An 18,861-nucleotide genomic window follows, 5' to 3' on the forward strand; every position below is an offset into this window, starting at 1 on the left:
ATGAGGAATTTGAAAACATCAGTATTTCAGAAATACTGCCGCCTATAATTCAGTTTTCATCAATCAATCCATTGTGGAGAACCAGCATTTTTTCTTCAAGGTAACACTAAGTTAAATGCACCTCAGGACCACATATTTGTGATCATTCATAACACTTCGTACAGCCAATTCTGTCACACGCAATGTGGTTAATGCTTTAACTTCAGAACTTCACTTTGATCAGATTCCTAGGATACAGATTCTGTATAAAAGAAAGTATATGTATTGTTAAACACAGTGTTGATACAATTACATTCAGCTAGCTGCATTTTTCAGAAATCCGCGATCGATTGCGACGACTCGATCAAATTCATATCGATTGCTGCAGATGAAAACCACTTTTTTTCGTCATAATATAAATTTGTGGAATAAAATTTGATTATGATGCACCATAACAGTCACTTTCGCCCACTATATAAAACTGCTTGAAATTATTTGTCTCTTCCCACATCAGTCTTTTTATTTGTATTTACTGTATCGCCTTCCTTCAAGGGGTCGAGTTTTCTATTAGGCTTCTCTTTTAGAAATTATTCACATTATAGCAAATCTAACAACCATTAATACGGAGTGAGATAATATGTTTTGTAGAGCCTATATCCAATCAACTAATCCCGCACACCGTTCACTTTAATGGTGATACTTTTTAAAAGCGTTTTGAAGTAACTGATCTACTTCATTTAGAGCAGGAGGCCAGTTACTATTAATTAACTGAAGCACTGACAGCTTTAGTTACTGCTTTGTCTAGACAAAATTCAGTTTCGGAAACATCTGATGAAACAGAATCGTTTGATATCCTTCAGAATAACATTCTGTTTCATTTTTATTTTGGCGTTTATCTAGTTATATTTGTGTCTGTATGTTTCTAGCCCTACCACTCTGTTTGACACGTTTCGACCTATATATTATGAATACAGTTTATATGTGAACGAAACTGACAATTTGTAATGGGAACCAAATGTCATTTGGATGCCGTGATTTAGCTGAATTGTTGGCTGTCAGTATAGCTTAAAATGACACAAAATATGTGTACTTTTCCAGTATTGCACTGTACTTTTTTGCCTAGTTTCTACATCTACATCTACATCCATACTCCGCAAGCCACCTGACGGTGTGTGGCGGAGCGTAACCTGAGTACCTTTATCGGTTCTCCCTTCTGTTCCAGTCTCGTATTGTACGAGGAAAGAAGGATTGTCGGCATGCTTCTGTGTGGGCTCTAATCTCTCTGATTTTATCCTCATGGTCTCTTCGCGAGATATACGTAGGAGGAAGCAATATACTGCTTGACTCTTCGGTGAAGGTATGTTCTCGAAACTTCAACAAAAGCCCGTACCGAGCTACTGAGCGCCTCTCCTGCAGAGTCTTCCACTGGAGTTTATCTATCATCTCCGTAACGATTTCGTGATTAGTAAATGATCCTGTAACGAAGCGCGCTGCTCTCCGTAGGATCTTCTCTATCTCTTCTATCAACCCTATCTGCTGCGGATCCCACACTGCTGAGAAGTATTCAAGCAGTGGGCGAACAAGCGTACTATAACCTACTTCCTCTGCTGTCGGATTGCATTTCCTTAGGATTCTTCCAATGAATCTCAGTCTGGCATCTGCTTTACCGACGATCAACTTTATATGATCATTCCATTTTAAATCACTCCTAATGCGCACTCCCAGATAATTTATGGAATTAACTGCTTCCAGTTGCTGACCTGCTATTTTGTAGCTAAATGATAAGGGACCTATCTTTCTATGTATTCGCATCACATTACAATTGTCTACACTGAGATTCAATTGCCATTCTCTGCACCATGCGTCAATTCGCTGCAGATCCTCCTGCATTTCAGTACAATTTTCCATTGTTGCAACCTCTCGATACACCACAGCATCATCTGCAAAAAGCCTCAGTGAACTTCCGATGTCATCCACCAGGTCATTTATGTATATTGTGAATAGCAACGGTCCTATGACACTCCCCTGCGGCACACCTGAAATCACTCTTACTTCGGAAGACTTCTCTCCATTGAGAATGACATGCTGCGTTCTGTTATCTAGGAACTCCTCAATCCAATCACACAATTGATCTGATAGTCCGTATGCTCTTACTTTGTTCATTAAACGACTGTGGGGAACTGTGTCAAACGCCTTGCGGAAGTCAAGAAACATGGCATCTATCTGTGAACCCGTGTCTAAGGCCCTCTGAGTCTCGTGGACGAATAGTGCGAGCTGGGTTTCACACGACCGTCTTTTTCGAAACCCATGCTGATTCGTACAGAGTATATTTCTAGTCCCCAGAAAAGACATTATACTCGAACATAATACGTGTTCCAAAATGCTACAACTGATCGACGTTAGAGATATAGCCCTATAGTTCTGCACATCTGTTCGACGTCCCTTCTTCAAAACGGGGATGACCTGTGCCGTTTTCCAATCCTTTGGAACGCTTCGCTCTTCTAGAGACCTACGGTACACCGCTACAAGAAGGGGGGCAAGTTCCTTCGCGTACTCTGTGTAAAATCGAACTCGTAGCCCATCAGGACCAGCGGCCTTTCCTCTATTGAGCGATTTTAATTGTTTCTCTATCCCTCTGTCGTCTATTTCGATATCTACCATTTTGTCAACTGTGCGACAATCTAGAGAAGCAAGCACAGTGCAGTCTTCCTCTGTGAAACAGGTTTGGAAGAAGACATTTATTATTTCGGCCTTTAGTCTGTCATCCTCTCTTTCAGTACAATTTTAGTCACAGAGTGTCTGGACATTTTGTTTTGATCCACCTACCGCTTTGACATGGGACCAAAATTTCTCAGGATTTTCTGCCAAGTCAGTACATAGAACTTTACTTTCGAATTAATTGAAAGCCTCTCGCATAGCCCTCTTCACACTACATTTCGCTTCGCGTAATTTTTGTTTGTCTGCAAGGCTTTAGCTATGTTTATGTTTGCTGTGAAGTTCCCTTTGCTTCCGCAGCAGTTTTCTAACTCGGTTGTTGTACCACGGTGGCTCTTTTCCATCTCTTACGATCTTGCTTGGCACATACTCATCTAACGCATATTGTACGATGGTTTTGAACTTTGTCCACTGATCCTCAACGCTATCTGTACTTGAGAGAAAACTTTTGTGTTGAGCCGTCAAGTACTCTGTAATCTGCTTTTTGTCACTTTTGCTAAACAGAAAAATCTTCCTACCTTTTTTAATATTTGTATTTACGGCTGAAATCATGGCATGAAGGTGGCATTCCAGGGAGATGATTGACTGTATCTCACTGGTATTGTTTTTATGTTGGAAACGAAGTAAACACATGTTATGCTAAGTTCTTGTTCATCATTTAGAAATTTAAAACAACTCTTCAATCACCACATGAATAAGTCTGTCTGTAAATCTGAAAACAGTCGGCTACAAGATAAGTCTATCTATGTGAGTTGTAAATCTGGGAATATTCAAATTTAAATGGGGATCATATTAACGCCATTTAAAAATAAATGATATGTAGGTTTCACTGCATAAATCCCGGAAATGTATGAGTTAAGGGCAAGGCAAGGTGGGGATACTCACGGTTGAGGTCCAGCGTGATGGAGCCCGCGACGGGCGCGGCCAGCGGGCTGCTCTCGGCCTGACAGGTGAGCACGGCGTGCAGCTGGCGGCGCGATAGCTGCTGCAGACGCAGCTTGTTGCGAACGCGCTCGTGAGAGATCACCTCCCAGCGGTCCGTCAGCAGCGTGTTGTCCTGCCACCAAGTCACTCGCGGCGGTGGCCGACCTGCACAACGACATCGCAGCTAGTATCACTCGTACTGAGTTGCGCACGCGCTGTTGGGAAGTCACCTTCCACTTGTTCGACACCAGAATGATGGTCCGAGACCTCGGCAGCTGACAGCTTGTTGCACGTGTGTTCCTGCCAGATCGATATCCTGCGATTCTTCAGCAAAGTGTTTTCCTGGGATCACACCACCTGTTGTGGTGGTGGACTGTATACTAACACCTCAACTCTATTACTAACAACTGACTGCACATACATTCCTGCGACATCACCTCTCAATAATCTGTCAGACGCAAAATGTCCCCCCCCCCCCCCCCCCCCGAGGTCAAATTAATCAGCAGACGACCTGTATAAATATATCACTCTTTTGTTATTGGTTTATAGATTCTTGCAAGATTGCGTCCCAGTGATACGGCTGCAGGCTGTTCTCTATCGACAAGCAAAGTGCCCCAAGTGGTAGGGCACTGGACTCATTGCATTTACGAAGGCAGTGGTTCTAGTTCACGCCCAGATATCAGATTTAAGATTTTGCTACATTACTGAAGATAAATAGCACTTAATTTTAAATTGCATCGATTTATCCTAGATTAACATGCAGGCATCCTCAACGCACATCATCATTATAATTCTTGCACTAATTTTGAATTTTGAATTTGAATAAAGCAGTCTCTTGTAGTTCAACGTACCTCCGACAGCAATATTGTGACCCTCTTTCCTCAGCCTGATATGGTATTTTATCTTGAATGATCTCACTTGTCTTAATTTCTTTTCATTCTTTGGCAATGCTTTACTAGGGTAAGAAGATGAGAATGACGCCGTTGACACAATCGCATAATGGTAAAAAATGTTATATGAATGAAGTTAATATCTGGTAAAGCTGGTGTTCGCTGTGGTAACAGTTGCTACCACAGCATGTTTCAGGATCTGGAATTTTCGTCAGTAGTTCTTGATCAGGTAGTTGCCACCCAGTTTCCGTATTCAGCAGGTTACTGAAGTTGTGTCACAGCTGTCTTACTGTTCATGATTCCTAGTAAAACTATAAATGCAGGAATGCATTATAAAAAGTATGTGGCTTTGACGTCAAGAATACACCCTGACTTGCGGTCTTCATTGATTCTCCATAAACCGTTGCAAAACGTCTTTTGAACTGTGTATGGATACATAGTGTAACATTATTGCTATGCTAATTGGCTGTTTCATTTCAAAGGTGATTCGTGAGATGAGAAGGATATCTTCATATGTGACTTTTGAAACATGACATAGGCAGTTCTTTCAATATGAGGACTCAGTATACCTCTACAAAATAATATCTTACTTCAAACTTATCACACCTAGTTCTAAATTAAAGTGAATGAGCAAAAAAGGACTAAAGGATTCAAGATCCGTATTTGTCAGCTGTTTTTTGTTTTACAGTTTCTATGGTAAAACGTGCTTAGCGAAACTTGATATGGGGTACAGTCTGTACAACCTATGAAAGGATGCTGTTTAAGGGACTTGTGCCATTCTTGAATGCCCCTTCTCGTGTACTCAGGGCATAATCACTCAGAAATGTATCATAGACAATCGTAACGAAAGTTTTGTGTGTGTGTGTGTTTATGTTTTAAAACTGATTTCAATTTCAGTTATATGCTACTTCAACTTAAACCTCGTATATTGACACTCACCGGTGTTGGTGTCAAAAGAAAGTCGTCAGCTACACTCAGTTGCATCGATTTATCCTAGATTAACATGCAGGCGTCCCCAACGCAAATGTGCATAATACACTCTTGCACTACTTTGAATTTTAATTTGATTGAAGCAGTGTCTTAGTTCAACGTACCTCCGACAGCAATGCAGGTAATTTCCACTGTGGATCCCTCGTTGTAAGGACCAACAGTGTAGTGAGGTATGGTTTCTCCGTTTCCATCCAGAAAGATTATTCTCTTTGGTGGCACTGAAATAATAATAGCGCAATTTTAGAAACAGTTAAACCCGTGAAAGAAACTGAAACAATAAAACTGTTTTTTTAGGGCAATGTATGATAAGTTGAATTCATGGATATGTCTACTGAATTAACTCACATCCAGACTGTAGTAATACAGTATTTCCATTCAAGACAGTCGTCTAAGACTTGTCGATAGAAAAGACAGTTTCTGGTTTCCTGACATCTAAGACCAGTCGACAGAAAAGATACTTTCTAGTAGTCCATTTTTGTTACCACCACAGCCACAATATAAACTAAATTCTTTTTTGCTGATTTAGCTTGTATTTTAAAGCTAATAGGTTGAAGACGTTTACGGTCGCAGCTACACGTCATACGAATACTTTTGAACTGTTGTATGGAAACGATTTTCAGTGCGCGTCTAACTGCTCAAGATTTACCACAGTTGGATCTTTAGACGTACGACGTCTGTTCCTAGAATCCCATACGCAGTTCTCATCTTTTGTATTTCTTCTCCTGAAGTCAACAATTATTTCTCCAATATCAACTTACCTTTTTCATTTATCTTCTTAAAATATTTGCAATATCTTTAAAATATGACGTAAGGTACATGTAACTTTAATATTTTATCTTGTGTCGCCTATTGCATTTATATGTTGAGAAGAGCCTCCACCTGTGGGCTTTTACTACTGAGTAGTCTTTCTGAAGTACGATATACGTAATCTGGCGCTATCTAAAGCCATGACCTTCAGTAACTCTTTTTTCATCACTGTCGTTTATGACTTCCAATCTATTGTGGCATCATGTGATGTAATAAGGCCACTACTTCTGAAGACGATATTTTAATAAATATCAAAACCATGGTCAATGAATAATAAACCCTTATTTGCAACTGGTTGGCTGAGTTTTCAATCTGTACTGAATTACACAGTTGCTGTCTCGCAGCCATTTATAAGATCTTTAAACAACATATATTGGATATCCGTTTCTAGAGGGTACGATAAAATCACCTGTATATATTGGGCTATTTACTTCATCACCTTCGTTTTATGCAGACGACTTATGACCCACTCTCTCAGTTCCCGTTTTGCCAGTCCCCATCTCCCACGTAGAACATGTTATGGAATAACAGCGCGACTCCCCTGTAGAATGAAAAATTATGTTTGAAACCACTCCTATGCTTCTTCGGGACTCCGTTTCTTCTAGAAGTGCTAAAGCAGTACACTTAGTGAGAGAGAATATTATCCCAATCCATCTGATTGTATTCCTTTGTCATCTTACAAAATAAATGAAGTCTAAAATAACCGACATTTCGCCCTTGAAGTTTAATGTGTCTGAAAAGGTCCTGGCTAAATTTTTTGTTGTGTCGAAGCAAAGTCTGGATAGTTGATATGGTAAATATTGGTAACGAAAGGCAAGGTTTCGGATTCCAGTCCTGAAATGGTATACTGTTTCAACCTGACAGCGAATTTGATAACAGTGAACTGCAAAGTGAAAATTCATTTCTCACCTTCGATGTTTCCGCCCGCTTTACTGCAGATATTCTGTACTCTTGCCAGCTCTCAGTTCCTTTCGAGGTTTTCATAACGACTGTCACCATCTTCTCACAGTTCAAGACCATCGATACTCACTCCTTCTCCCCCAAAAGACAGCTATTCTCACACGTTTGTGTCGTTATCATATCTGTGTTTAATGACTTGCAACATACTTGCCGAAATATGATGTGATAACATCTGAGCTCAACGCTAAACGTCTGATGAGCGGTATACACCGGCTGCGTAAGATAATACAGGATACAGAACTGCAAATTCGAAATGACTTAAATGAAAAGTACCACGATTCCTACCAAATTTATACCGATGGAACAAAATATCAGGACAGAAACAATTTAGATTATGCTTTTTTTTTTTGCCGAAGCATTTGGTAAAAGAAATATCTGCCTTCGCCGCAGAAGCTTGTGCCATTCGAGAAACAGTGCTATATGGTACAACAGTCTTAACTAAGAAGCGCGTTGTAATCATGTGAGATAGCAACAGGATACGATAATCTTTCTAGTCGTCCAGTACGAAGCACGTACCTCATGTTCTTGTTATCGATCAAGAGGAGAAAAAAGCAATACAATTGGCCAACTTGCACAATTTATATAGGTGGGGGGTGACGGCGGGGGGGGGGGGGGGGGGGGGGGGGAAATCACAGACTAACCATATTTTACAAGCACGTGGGTGGTATAGCAAAACAGGAGTCGGACACAGATTTGTGTCATGAAATCTTGAAAGATATAGGTAGTTGTATGGTCAACATGAACAAATGTTAGAATACATAAATAAGGAAAAGAAGGCTAGATCATTATATTGGGTTCAATTGGTCTTATTTTCGGAATGATTTTATAGCTCACAAATAAAATGTAGTTTTGATATTGTGTCTAAGGATTTCATTATTGTCCTTTGCTGTGAGGTTCACTGAAAGGAAACCTGGTCATTGCCTCTATCTGTGCCTTACTCGTTAGGTGGCACCACGTAACTGCGGTTATGGTGGCGCCATCTATTGACTGAGAGACTAACACGTGAGCACCGTTTGATGTTGCATAGCGCCAATGTGGTTTCACGCCGAAGAGAAGGTGGTCACACCAGTTATCATCCACTAGCGAAGATGCAGGCCAGTAAGCAGGACCAACTAGCGTGATTCGATTTCTGACGACGGAGGGAGTTAGAGGCTTTGAAATGTATCGCAGGATGAAGGCTATGTACGGTGAGTACAGTGAGTCGTTCAAGTGTTATGGAGTGGCGCAAACGATTCCTTGAGGAGCGCGAGTCACTCGTCCTGGACAGGCTCATTGTTTCATCACTCCGGAAATGGTTCCGGAAGTGTATGCTTTAGTCTTGGGCCACCGCAGAATCACAGTGGACGAGGTACAGTTATCTGCAACGTTATCATGAGGAGGAATACGGCTCTCTGTCGCCTATTGTCACAACTGACGAAACATGGTGTCACTATTTTGAACCGGAAAGCAAGCGTAAGAACAAGCAGTGGAAACATGGTAAGGTCATGATGTCCTTTTCTGACCACAATGGCCCATTGCTTGTCGAGTACATGGAACGAGGAACCACGATCAATTCCCAGTGTTATCAAGCTACTTTACAGAACATTAGACAAGCCATCAAGTCGAAACGCACAAGCTTGCTGTCCAGTGGCGTTATCCCCATGCATGATAATGCCCGCACACACATGACCAATGCGGTGACGACATTGCAAACAGTTTTGGTGGGAAGCGCTGAAACATCCACCGTACAGTCCCGACCTTTCACCATATGACTTACATATGTTTGGACCTCTAAAACAAGCTATTCTCGGACATCGATTCGCAATGGATGACGTAGTTTCTGACTGGGTCCAGGGCTGCACGCGACAGCAGCTACTAGCTTCTTCAAGAATGGAATCGACCGGCTAGCGTCTCAATGGGATAAGCGTGCCCACAGTTTTGGCGACTGTTTTTAGTACGTCTACAGTGTATAACTACATTTTTGAGTTAATAAAATCGCTACTGTTCTTTTACATTAGTGACCTGGTGTCTTTTGAATGCCTCTCATATTTACGTTTAACTCGGATGTTGTTATTCTTGCTATTACGCAGTAGTTTAGTATCTTAAATGGTTTGCTGATTCGTGTTCAGAATGTGATTTGAGTAATCAGAGACGTGTACATATAATACACATTAATATTTGGTCTACACACACACAATATTAGAATGTACGTCTTACTTACTCAGATCCACAGTGAAGAGATTCCCAAGAATGTAGGGTTTCTAGTAAGTATTGACAAAGATAAAGAGATGGTATAATGTTTCTTCTAAAGATGTGCGTCTTATTTTCATTCGAAAGATAATAACAAACTTGTAGCAAAAGCTGTAAATATATAATACACTGAGGTACATATGATTATGCTGCAATTTGCATGAAAATACTGTGAGCGACCATGTGGGTGCACTTTTAATTACTATACCTTTATTTTTCATCAACCTTACGCGTTTCGAATTTCCGTCATTTTCTAAGCCTACAAAAATATAACACATTACTGATATCAGACGACATGAAAATATGATACATTTCACCACTGACAAGAGACTTAGTACAACGGCTAGAACATGGCACCCTAGCTTACCAGTGCAATGTCAGCCATATAAAAACATTATATACACTGTAAATAAAGCAGTAGACTTGAAAGTATTTTATACATTATAACGACGTAAACTGTAGTTGTAAACAAATAGAAACAAATTGCAGCGTGTAGCACGTACCCAGCGGCGCCTAGCGGTTGAAACCACTTGGCTTGACCTTGTCTCGTGCTCGAGAATGTTGACTTGATACAATGTATCTAATGGTTTTATATGAGTGACATAGCACTGGTAAGCCAGGAAGCCATATTCTAGTCAGTGTAATTTGTCTCTTATCAATGGTGAAATACTTAATAGTTTCATATGGTCTGATACGAGTTTCGTGTTGAATTTTTGTAGCCTTTGAAAATGACGAAAGATTGGAACGCGTAGGGTTAGTGAAAAAGAAGTGTGGTCGAGACACGATAATCTTTTGGCTAATGTTGCAACATATCATCAAGAGAAACTCTGTTTACGACATTTACGTACGCTGGCTACATTACAGATTTTATGTAGTACTTATTACATATGATTTTACCAGTAATATATACTCATCAGTTTGATTTATGACGAAACTCAGCAACAGAGTAAGAATTGGCTTAACCTGAGTGTTATTAGTATTGGTTCAAATGGCTCTGAGCACTATGCGACGTAACTTCTGAGGTCACCAATCTCCTAGAACTTAGAACTAATTAAACCTAACTAACCTAAGGACATCACACACATCCATGCCCGAGGAAGGATTCGAATTTGCAACCGCAGCGGTCGCTCGGCTCCAGACTGTAGCGCCTAGAACCGCACGGCCACTCTGGCGGGCCGTTATTAGTAGCTTCACATTTTTTGCTGGTGGCATGTTATTAAAAATATATGTCTCTGAATAACGGGAATCTTTCTGAACCAAATTAAGTGATTTTTAACCTTTTTGAAGATCATTCTTACCTCCAGTATCAGTTCAGTGTACTGAGATTATACCTGATTACATGCGTGTAATAAATACCCTCACTTGTGTTACCTTTGTTCTCCCTCTAATCACCTCTGATCTGATGCCATCATTGAGACTTACTCCTTGCATCTGTAACGCCGTGGTTTGTTCGGTGGAGACAATGGGAGCTCAACAAAGATATTGGGAGAGCATCAAAGAGGCGGATTGATGACGCGAAGCTGGTAATCTGAATACGATGGTGTCAGATGGCTCCGAAATGCAGATGATTGAATGGTGAAAACGATGCCAAAATGCACCAGTGGGATTGGATAGGCTAAAGAAGAAAAAGAAGAAGAAGAAAGAGAAGAAAGTACCCTTAATGATACCTTTTATAATAAATATTTATGAGTTAATTTTCCACGCTGTAGCTATTGCAAGTGAGAGAAATGCTCTTACCTTGTTTATAGAAATTAATCTAATCAAGCCATATGTTTCATATCTCTTATGCGTGTCCCGCAAAGTGCTCACAGAAATTCATTGATTATGGATCAGGTTTCGTTCTTAAGAATTCTGCTCAGAGATGTAGCAAAAAGAAGAGTATACTACATAGAAAGGAAGTAATCAGTGGAACACGTACCCTGTCTTTGGCTACAACACACGAAAAAAGAAATGCCTTTGTGTGATACTTCTCATTCCTGTATCTTGCCGATAGTTGCAACGGCTGATGAACTTATTTTCTGAATGGAGATCGGTACCGAAGAACCAGTCGTCGTTCATCACTGGACACATTCCAGCAGGGACCCGGTAAAAAAGCGGCATCCTGAATTCTGACCGTGTGGTATGAGCTAACGAGCGAAACAGCGTCAGCTGTTTATTGGATCGGAAGGTATTTCAGGCTGTCCGCGCAGATTAAGGCGAACAATGACGGGAACGTTCATCAGCGTCCTGGGACGCATTCATTACCGCGGAATAACAAACGAGCAGCGACATGTGAGCCGAGCCCGGAGAAAGCAACTGGAGGCGATAGATACACGCGGTGCTGCTGTCGCCTGTGCAGCGGGACGAACCCAGCTGTCCCCTGCGTCCGTGTGATTCCATTCGTGAACCACACAAACTGTTGACGTCTACAGTGGCCAGTCACATTGGAATGTATCCGCCGCATCTGCCCCGCAGCAAAACTGAGTTTCGCATACATTCACATCGGATAAAAATAGTGACGTACAAGAGCTACTGAGTCAAACTTTTATACGATTCTTCACAAAATATTGACTAATATTTGACATACTATCGAACTTTCCTATGAATATCACTCACAAAATCCAGAAGACTATGACAAACAGATGAGCTAGAGATATCACAAGCAGCTTGACAGTTCTTGCACTCTGTAGTAAGAATAATGCGCAGAAAAGAGAAAAACAAAATGGAGGATCTGTTACAAGATGATTAGTTTGGTTCTAGGACAGATAAAAGCACCCGAGGATTCTGACATTGCACTTGACAATGGAGAGAAGATTTGCAATTCCGGCCGGCCGTTGTGGCCGTGCGGTTCTAGGCGCTTCAGTCTGGAACCGCGTGACCGCAACGGTCGCAGGTTCGAATCCTGCCTCGGGCATGGATGTGTGTGATGTCCTTAGGTTAGTTAGGTTTAAGTAGTTCTAAGTTCTAGGGGGCTGATGACCTCAGAAGTTAAGTCCTATAGTGCTCAGAGCCATTTGAACCATTTTTTAACTTGCAATTCGGTCTGAGGCGCTGCAGTCATGGATTGTGCGGCTGGTCCCGGCGGAGGTTCGAGTCCTCCCTCGGGAATGGGTGTGTGTGTGTTAGTCCGTAGGATAATTTAGGCTAAGTAGTGTGTAAGATTAGGGACTGATGACCTTAGCACATAAGTCCCATAAGATTTAAAAAAACAAAACAAAACCTGCAATTAACGAACACACCTTTACAGGACTTGTCGACTCAGAAGAAATAAAATGGGGCAAAATATTTAATATTCTCTAGAAGAGGCATATAAAGCTATGTGGGGTGATGGGGTATTCATAACACGTGTAAATAGCAAAAGGAGCTAATGATAATGAAATATAAAGAGAGAAGTGTTCGTATTAAATAGGATCTAAGAAAAGGAATAAATCTCTTTCCCCTAACGTTGAAACTGTGGTATCGTAAATCGATACCACCCTACAGGCGTCATAAAGTTGGCAGTGGAATTGCAAGTTTTCGTCACTTGCCGACAGTGGTTGTGCAACATCCATCGGACCCAGTGCAGCGTGTCTGCTGAGCCAGGCCCCAGCGGGCTGGATAACGAGCGCCCTCTGCTGTCTCAATGTAGGGCGTCCGGCGGCAGCCATACAACCCACTTGCAGTTGGAGCCACTTCGTTATGTGACCCTGTGCAAACGCCACCTAGTCATAGCTCCAACACCATCGTTTACCACTGCTATCAGCTGCAATGGGACATTAAGCGGAATCAGCGGCGACGATCGAAAATGTGCACCAGACCGGGACTCGAACCCTGGGGTCTCCTGTTTACTAGGCAAGTGCGGTAACCACAGGCCCATCCGGGACACAGCGTTATCACAACTACACGGACTATCTCGCCATGCCGCCATGCATTACGGCTGATCCACATTCACGCCGAGCGCCACCTGCCCGCAGTCCCTGTCCATTATGTTCTTGTTCACTACTTAGAGATTCCCACACGACGTATTTGTGCATTCGGACTGAAGAAAGTGGATCCATTGCCCATCAAGGCCTATCAGGTATTTGATTGCATGGCGTCTTTCCTTCAAAAGAACAGATACCACGGTGGATGCATTGTGCTCGGCTGGAGTGTGGATCGGCCGTGAGGCGTACCGAGACAGTCCGTGCAGTTGCGATAACGCTGTGTTCCGGATGGCGCAGTTGTTACCGCACCAGCCTAATAAGGATGAGACCCGGGGTTCGAAACCGGTCCGGTACACATTTTCGTTCCTCACCGCTTAGTCCACTTATGTCCCACTGCAGCTGATGGCGGTGCTCCCACTTCAATTTACATATAGCTTTTCACAGCAGCGGGATCTGCGTGGTGTCTGTTCTTTCGAAGAAGCAGACACCATGCATTCAAAAAACCACGGTTTGTGCTTACTTCACAGAGCCTCATTCTTGTTGCTATTGTATGACCTTGACTATTAATTTTTACTGCACTATTTGCGATGAGTCTTTGTACGCAAGTTAAGTTAATCTTATATTTGCTGTGTTAATTTCTTCGCTAATCATTCCTGCTTCTGTCCAGAATTTCTATAATGACAGTTGCTGCACCACTCTGTAGCTTACTTCTCCTTACCAGAGTGGGGTAAAAATTTTGGGTGGAAGTATACCAATGGATAGATTCCTGATGGCATCACTACCTTCAGTGTGAGTGAGACGTAATTACAGGAACTCTTGATTGGAATAGATAGTCAAATGAGCGCGTAACATGGACTGAGACAAACCGAAGAAAAGTGGAAGTATGAGTAGTAACTGAAATGAGTTTGGCGATATATTTAACATGAAAATTGTGGACTACGAAGTGGCGGTTTCTGCTACCTTGTACAGAAAAATAACTGTTATGGACAAAGTGAGGAGGATATAAAGAACACACTGGCATAGACAAAGAGAGCATTCTTCGCTTAAATGAGTCTCCTAGGTCAACAAAAGACCTCAGTTCGAGGAAGATAATCGTGAAAATGTACATCTGGAGCACAACGTCATATGGAAGTGAACTACAATCCACTGTTGGAAAACTGAAATGGACGAGAATCTAAGAATTGTGATCTGGAGTAAAAGGAGTATGCTGAAAATTAGTTTTATTGATTTGTTTATTTATTTAACCTGGCACGATTAGGGCCACCAGAACAGCTTAACCAGGCATTCTACTATTTTCCATTACATTGATTACGTTAAGTATAAGTTACATCTTACTACTTACTACAGTGTAGAAAGAGAAGAAAACACAGTTTGCGTTCGTTCTTGGCTACAACAGTAGAAAAATCTTGCAGAAAAGTAGAATTACACTAGGAGAGCTAGCTGCAATGGTCATGACAGATTGGGTCGAAGAGGGGAGGAGAAAGAAATTTAACAAAGTACAATTAATAATGGCAGGGCAAATAGTCATGTGACTTACCGATATATGAAATGAGAAAGATATGTAAGTGGGAGTACTTGGGGGCATTTGTTTTGCTGTCTCACTGAGTGAAAATTGGTCATATACGTTAATTTGTGGGGAAATGTTATGACAGAGGCAGAAGGAATTCCCTCTTCTTAAAAATGCCGGACGTTTAATTCTGCTCAGAGTGCCGTTAGCTAATTCCAGAGTTGGACCGTAGCAATAATGAAGGAGTATGCAAACGCTTTTCTTCCGTGGGTGGTCACAGGCAGAGTACTACAGAAAAGACGGCGTTGAGAGAATATCTGACAGCTAGGAGGCCTTCTTGCAGCTTCCAGCTGTGAATCGCAAACAGCTGTAGACGAAACAACAGCCGCCTGTAGAGCTGTGACAATACTGTTGGTTACCGTACAGAGGTTTACAGACTCGCGTTACACAACTGATTGGGACAGGTGTGCGAACCAGCCGCGCCCAGCCCGCTGCAACTGTCGGCTCTTCTTGTGTCGACTATATGTAACGTGTATTTAACCTCTGACGCAAGGTACCAGATTTCTTGTGCACTGCCGAGCCGATGAAGAAATCATAGCGTGTGGTAAGATGTCTGACCACAAGTAACTTAGCTTGACGTATGAAGCACTGATGGTCGTATAGACGGATATTGCAGATATAATACACACAAACAGTCTAGGTTAATTGTAACGATCTAACATTCTCACTACCTGTGCCATTTTAGGCTACAACGTAATAGTGAATGTTCGGTAGAACAAATGGCTGCACAAAATTTTAGTAGCGCATAGAGACAAGGGGAAGCCTTTCCGCGTGCGGCAACAGTTTTCTCTGACAAGTTGAGACGCTTATAAAACTGGTTACACCTAATTTCGTCATTTATTTTTATTACTGAGGCATGGCATCCTACTCAGAACCGGCGATGTAATTAAGTGTGGGCAAAACACTGACTGGAAGAAGTGACGGGCATATAGCACATGAGTTGAGACATCGAGCAAATAACTTTGATGATACTAGAAGAAATCGTAGACAGCAAAAACTGCAGAGGCCAGGGATTGGAATATATCTAAGAAAAAATCAAGGGCGTTGTGCTAAATGCAAGTTCTACATCGAGTCGAAGAGGTTGCAAATCAGTAAGGAGACTAATCATCCGCCTACCAACTCCAATCCCCTCCCCAGAGCTCAGGAAAGAAAACGAAACAAGAAAATGAAATCACGGCTCAGCTCTAAGCTTATCACCCTCTCTTATATATAGCTGAAGGCCACTGACGAACCGAATAAAAATTTGCCAGAAAGATTTATTACTAGTGAAGCAGATTGCATTTATCTTGTAAACGAAGCGGTATAATCTTTGAAATAAATCCCCCGGCGATGAATGTGAACAAAAGTATTTCTTTCCATCACAAAATTTGCAATTGACCAAATTTTGTTTGGCATGATATACCAAAGAGAGACATTATAAAACACAACTAATGACGAATAAGGAACAGCGGAAGTGCGTTTCGGAAGGCGGTGACCTGTAACACACGATAACCAACGTCCCAGAGTACCCCTGTAATATTAAAAATTTATACTCACGACAACACAGTTCCTAGCATGTGTCTCTGTGTAATTTCTGGATTTCGCCAACCACAAAGATACATTTCTCTATTTGCACTGATAAGTACAGAATTTAGAAGGCGAATTGCCTCACCTGTTTCACAAGCCTGACGTACTTAATGAACCTTTTGAATGTCTGCCAAATTACACAAGGCACAGTATTAGAGCTGCTGCGCAGTCATGTGTCGAGTATATTTAGGCGCCTTAAATCCTTCACCACTGGTGTAGGAAGAAGATGTCATGTAAGCTGTCTGAATTCTACATAAATAGCGTTAAGACCACCGGAACAGGATGCTACTAATGTTTCCGGCTCTCTTCCAATTAGACGCACCCATTTGGCTCAAGCTCAGTTTTTTACTCTCAGACAGTAGAGGTTTCTCTTGTAACGAGCTTGTGCGGCATCGGGGAGTAACACTTCTCGAATTATATTCTTCTGTTTTCAGATTTTTGCACTTTAATTTATCCACACAAATGATTTCCTCTCTAGGCTTAAACCAATATTCGCACAATCGGTATTGACAATAATATAATTCAGACAATCATGTCAGGGTCCTAAAGTGTAACACCAGCTAAATCAAGTAACCTATTTTTCACGAGTTAATACAGTGGCTAAATTACTTGGGACATTCAATAAGGTGTCACGATGGTAATATAGTACACACTGTCATAGTAGCTAAGGACTCGTATGTAATACTGTAACTTAATATTTGTCTACTATGAAATTTATAATAATTACCATAGCGAAATTTGCAAGCTAACATTATATCTCTCTCCATAAAATTTGGGTATACACGTTTCTCGTATTTTTTGTCTTTCACAAATTCCAACAGAACACATGTTCCATACTATTTTTGTGACTCACCGCCTTTCTTTATTTCCTTAGATTAGTTACAATTAATGACAATGAATGTATATTACATTTACTACAAATCTGTGTCCTACTAACTTTCTGTCGCAATATTTAGATACCTACTATTACTTCTGTTGCCTGTTTTTGGACTTTTGAAATGTTTTTCATGTTCTGTTATAGCTCTGTGGCGTTAAAGTAGTTTTAGTGCTAGCCAGTATGTGTACATATTCTACGTTCTCGTGCTCTCACAGGCCCATCTCTTAACGCTTCATTTTCTGCAAAATTAATTGCGGTATACCTTTTTACATACTACATGTTTACTCATTTTAATATGCAGGGCCTGAAGATGGCATACTAAAATGCCGAAGCTAGTTGTCATAATAAAACAAAATAATTTCTTAAAAAATCTGTTTGCCAATTTTCCTTGATAAATACGTCAGATATGTGGTCGTCAGAGAACGGTTTTAGGTGTAACAGACCAGTTTGCGACGTGGACAGATCTGAATATGATCGAGGGGACTGGTACGAACTGTCTCATGGAGCTGTTGTGGACTTCATCCCAAAGTGTGGTATGATGAAGCTCCCCACGTTAGTCCATTAAGTGAAAGCCCCTTCATCACTGCATCATAACATGTGCAACCTACATCAATTTGGATCAACTTACTAAAATGAAGCCGCCTAAAATTTTTAACCATCACGCGTCCTCCATATTTGACGATTCCTTAATGCCTCAGGATGTGTTCTCATCAAAGGAAAATTATTTCTTTTTGTCAAATTGTGCCGTAATTTTCCTTTCTCCCTTAACTCTATTCAGTAAACCTGAATTCTCCTGTAGGACCCTATTTCAAAAGCTTTTATCCTCTTCTACTCTGACCCGTTAATCGTCTACGTTTTCACTTTAGTAGATGCCTATACTCCTGAAAAATGCTTTCTGATAATTTTCCTAATATTTAAAGTTATATTACATGTTAATAAGTTTCTCAATTTCAGGTTCGTTTTTCTTGCTGATGACGGTCTGCATCGGTAGCTTCTACAGATGGATGTACTACAGACAATACATACACTACACATAGTATCCTCTCCTTTGGAAATTGCCTTCATTACTCTTCCACTTGACTATGAGCGGGGTGGCAATAGTAGATCCAGGCGCACTGTAGAGGGGAGATGGGGACCAGGGAGAACTAAGGATGTGATACCCATGGCCCTACCCTACAAATTCGATGTCCTGTCTCCCACTAATACTGGAAATGAGCCAGTGAGACTAAGATCACTTGTTAATGAATACAACATTAATAAGGTAGGTGGTAGTTCAAACATGCAGTAAATAATGGTGTGCCTTGAGGAAATGGCAACAAGGAATCGGAAGGAACACAAGTGCACTCAAAGTTAATGCCCTGGGGGCCTCATTCAACATGTATTCAGGCACAGAAGCTCTCCTGAAGTTTGGACGGTAGGAGACGAAGTACTGGCAGAACTGAAACTGTGAGGACGGGGCGTGAGTCGTGCTTGGGT

At 41.4% G+C, this 18,861-nt stretch overlaps 1 protein-coding gene across 2 annotated transcripts in view; it reads right to left on the minus strand.

The window, feature by feature from the left end:
* The window catches only part of LOC126267335 (nephrin-like), a 747,526-nt gene that overhangs the window by 233,659 nt on the left and 495,006 nt on the right, over positions 1-18,861 (minus strand). For both annotated transcript variants that reach the window (XM_049972441.1, XM_049972440.1), the window contains exons 4-5: positions 5,603-5,716; positions 3,580-3,783 (exon numbers count right to left, since the gene is read on the minus strand). In XM_049972441.1, the coding sequence (XP_049828398.1) occupies positions 3,580-3,783; positions 5,603-5,716 (318 nt within the window). The remainder of the gene's footprint in view (positions 1-3,579; positions 3,784-5,602; positions 5,717-18,861) is intronic.

Source organism: Schistocerca gregaria, chromosome 4 (assembly GCF_023897955.1).
Source record: "Schistocerca gregaria isolate iqSchGreg1 chromosome 4, iqSchGreg1.2, whole genome shotgun sequence".
NCBI lineage: Eukaryota > Metazoa > Arthropoda > Insecta > Orthoptera > Acrididae > Schistocerca > Schistocerca gregaria.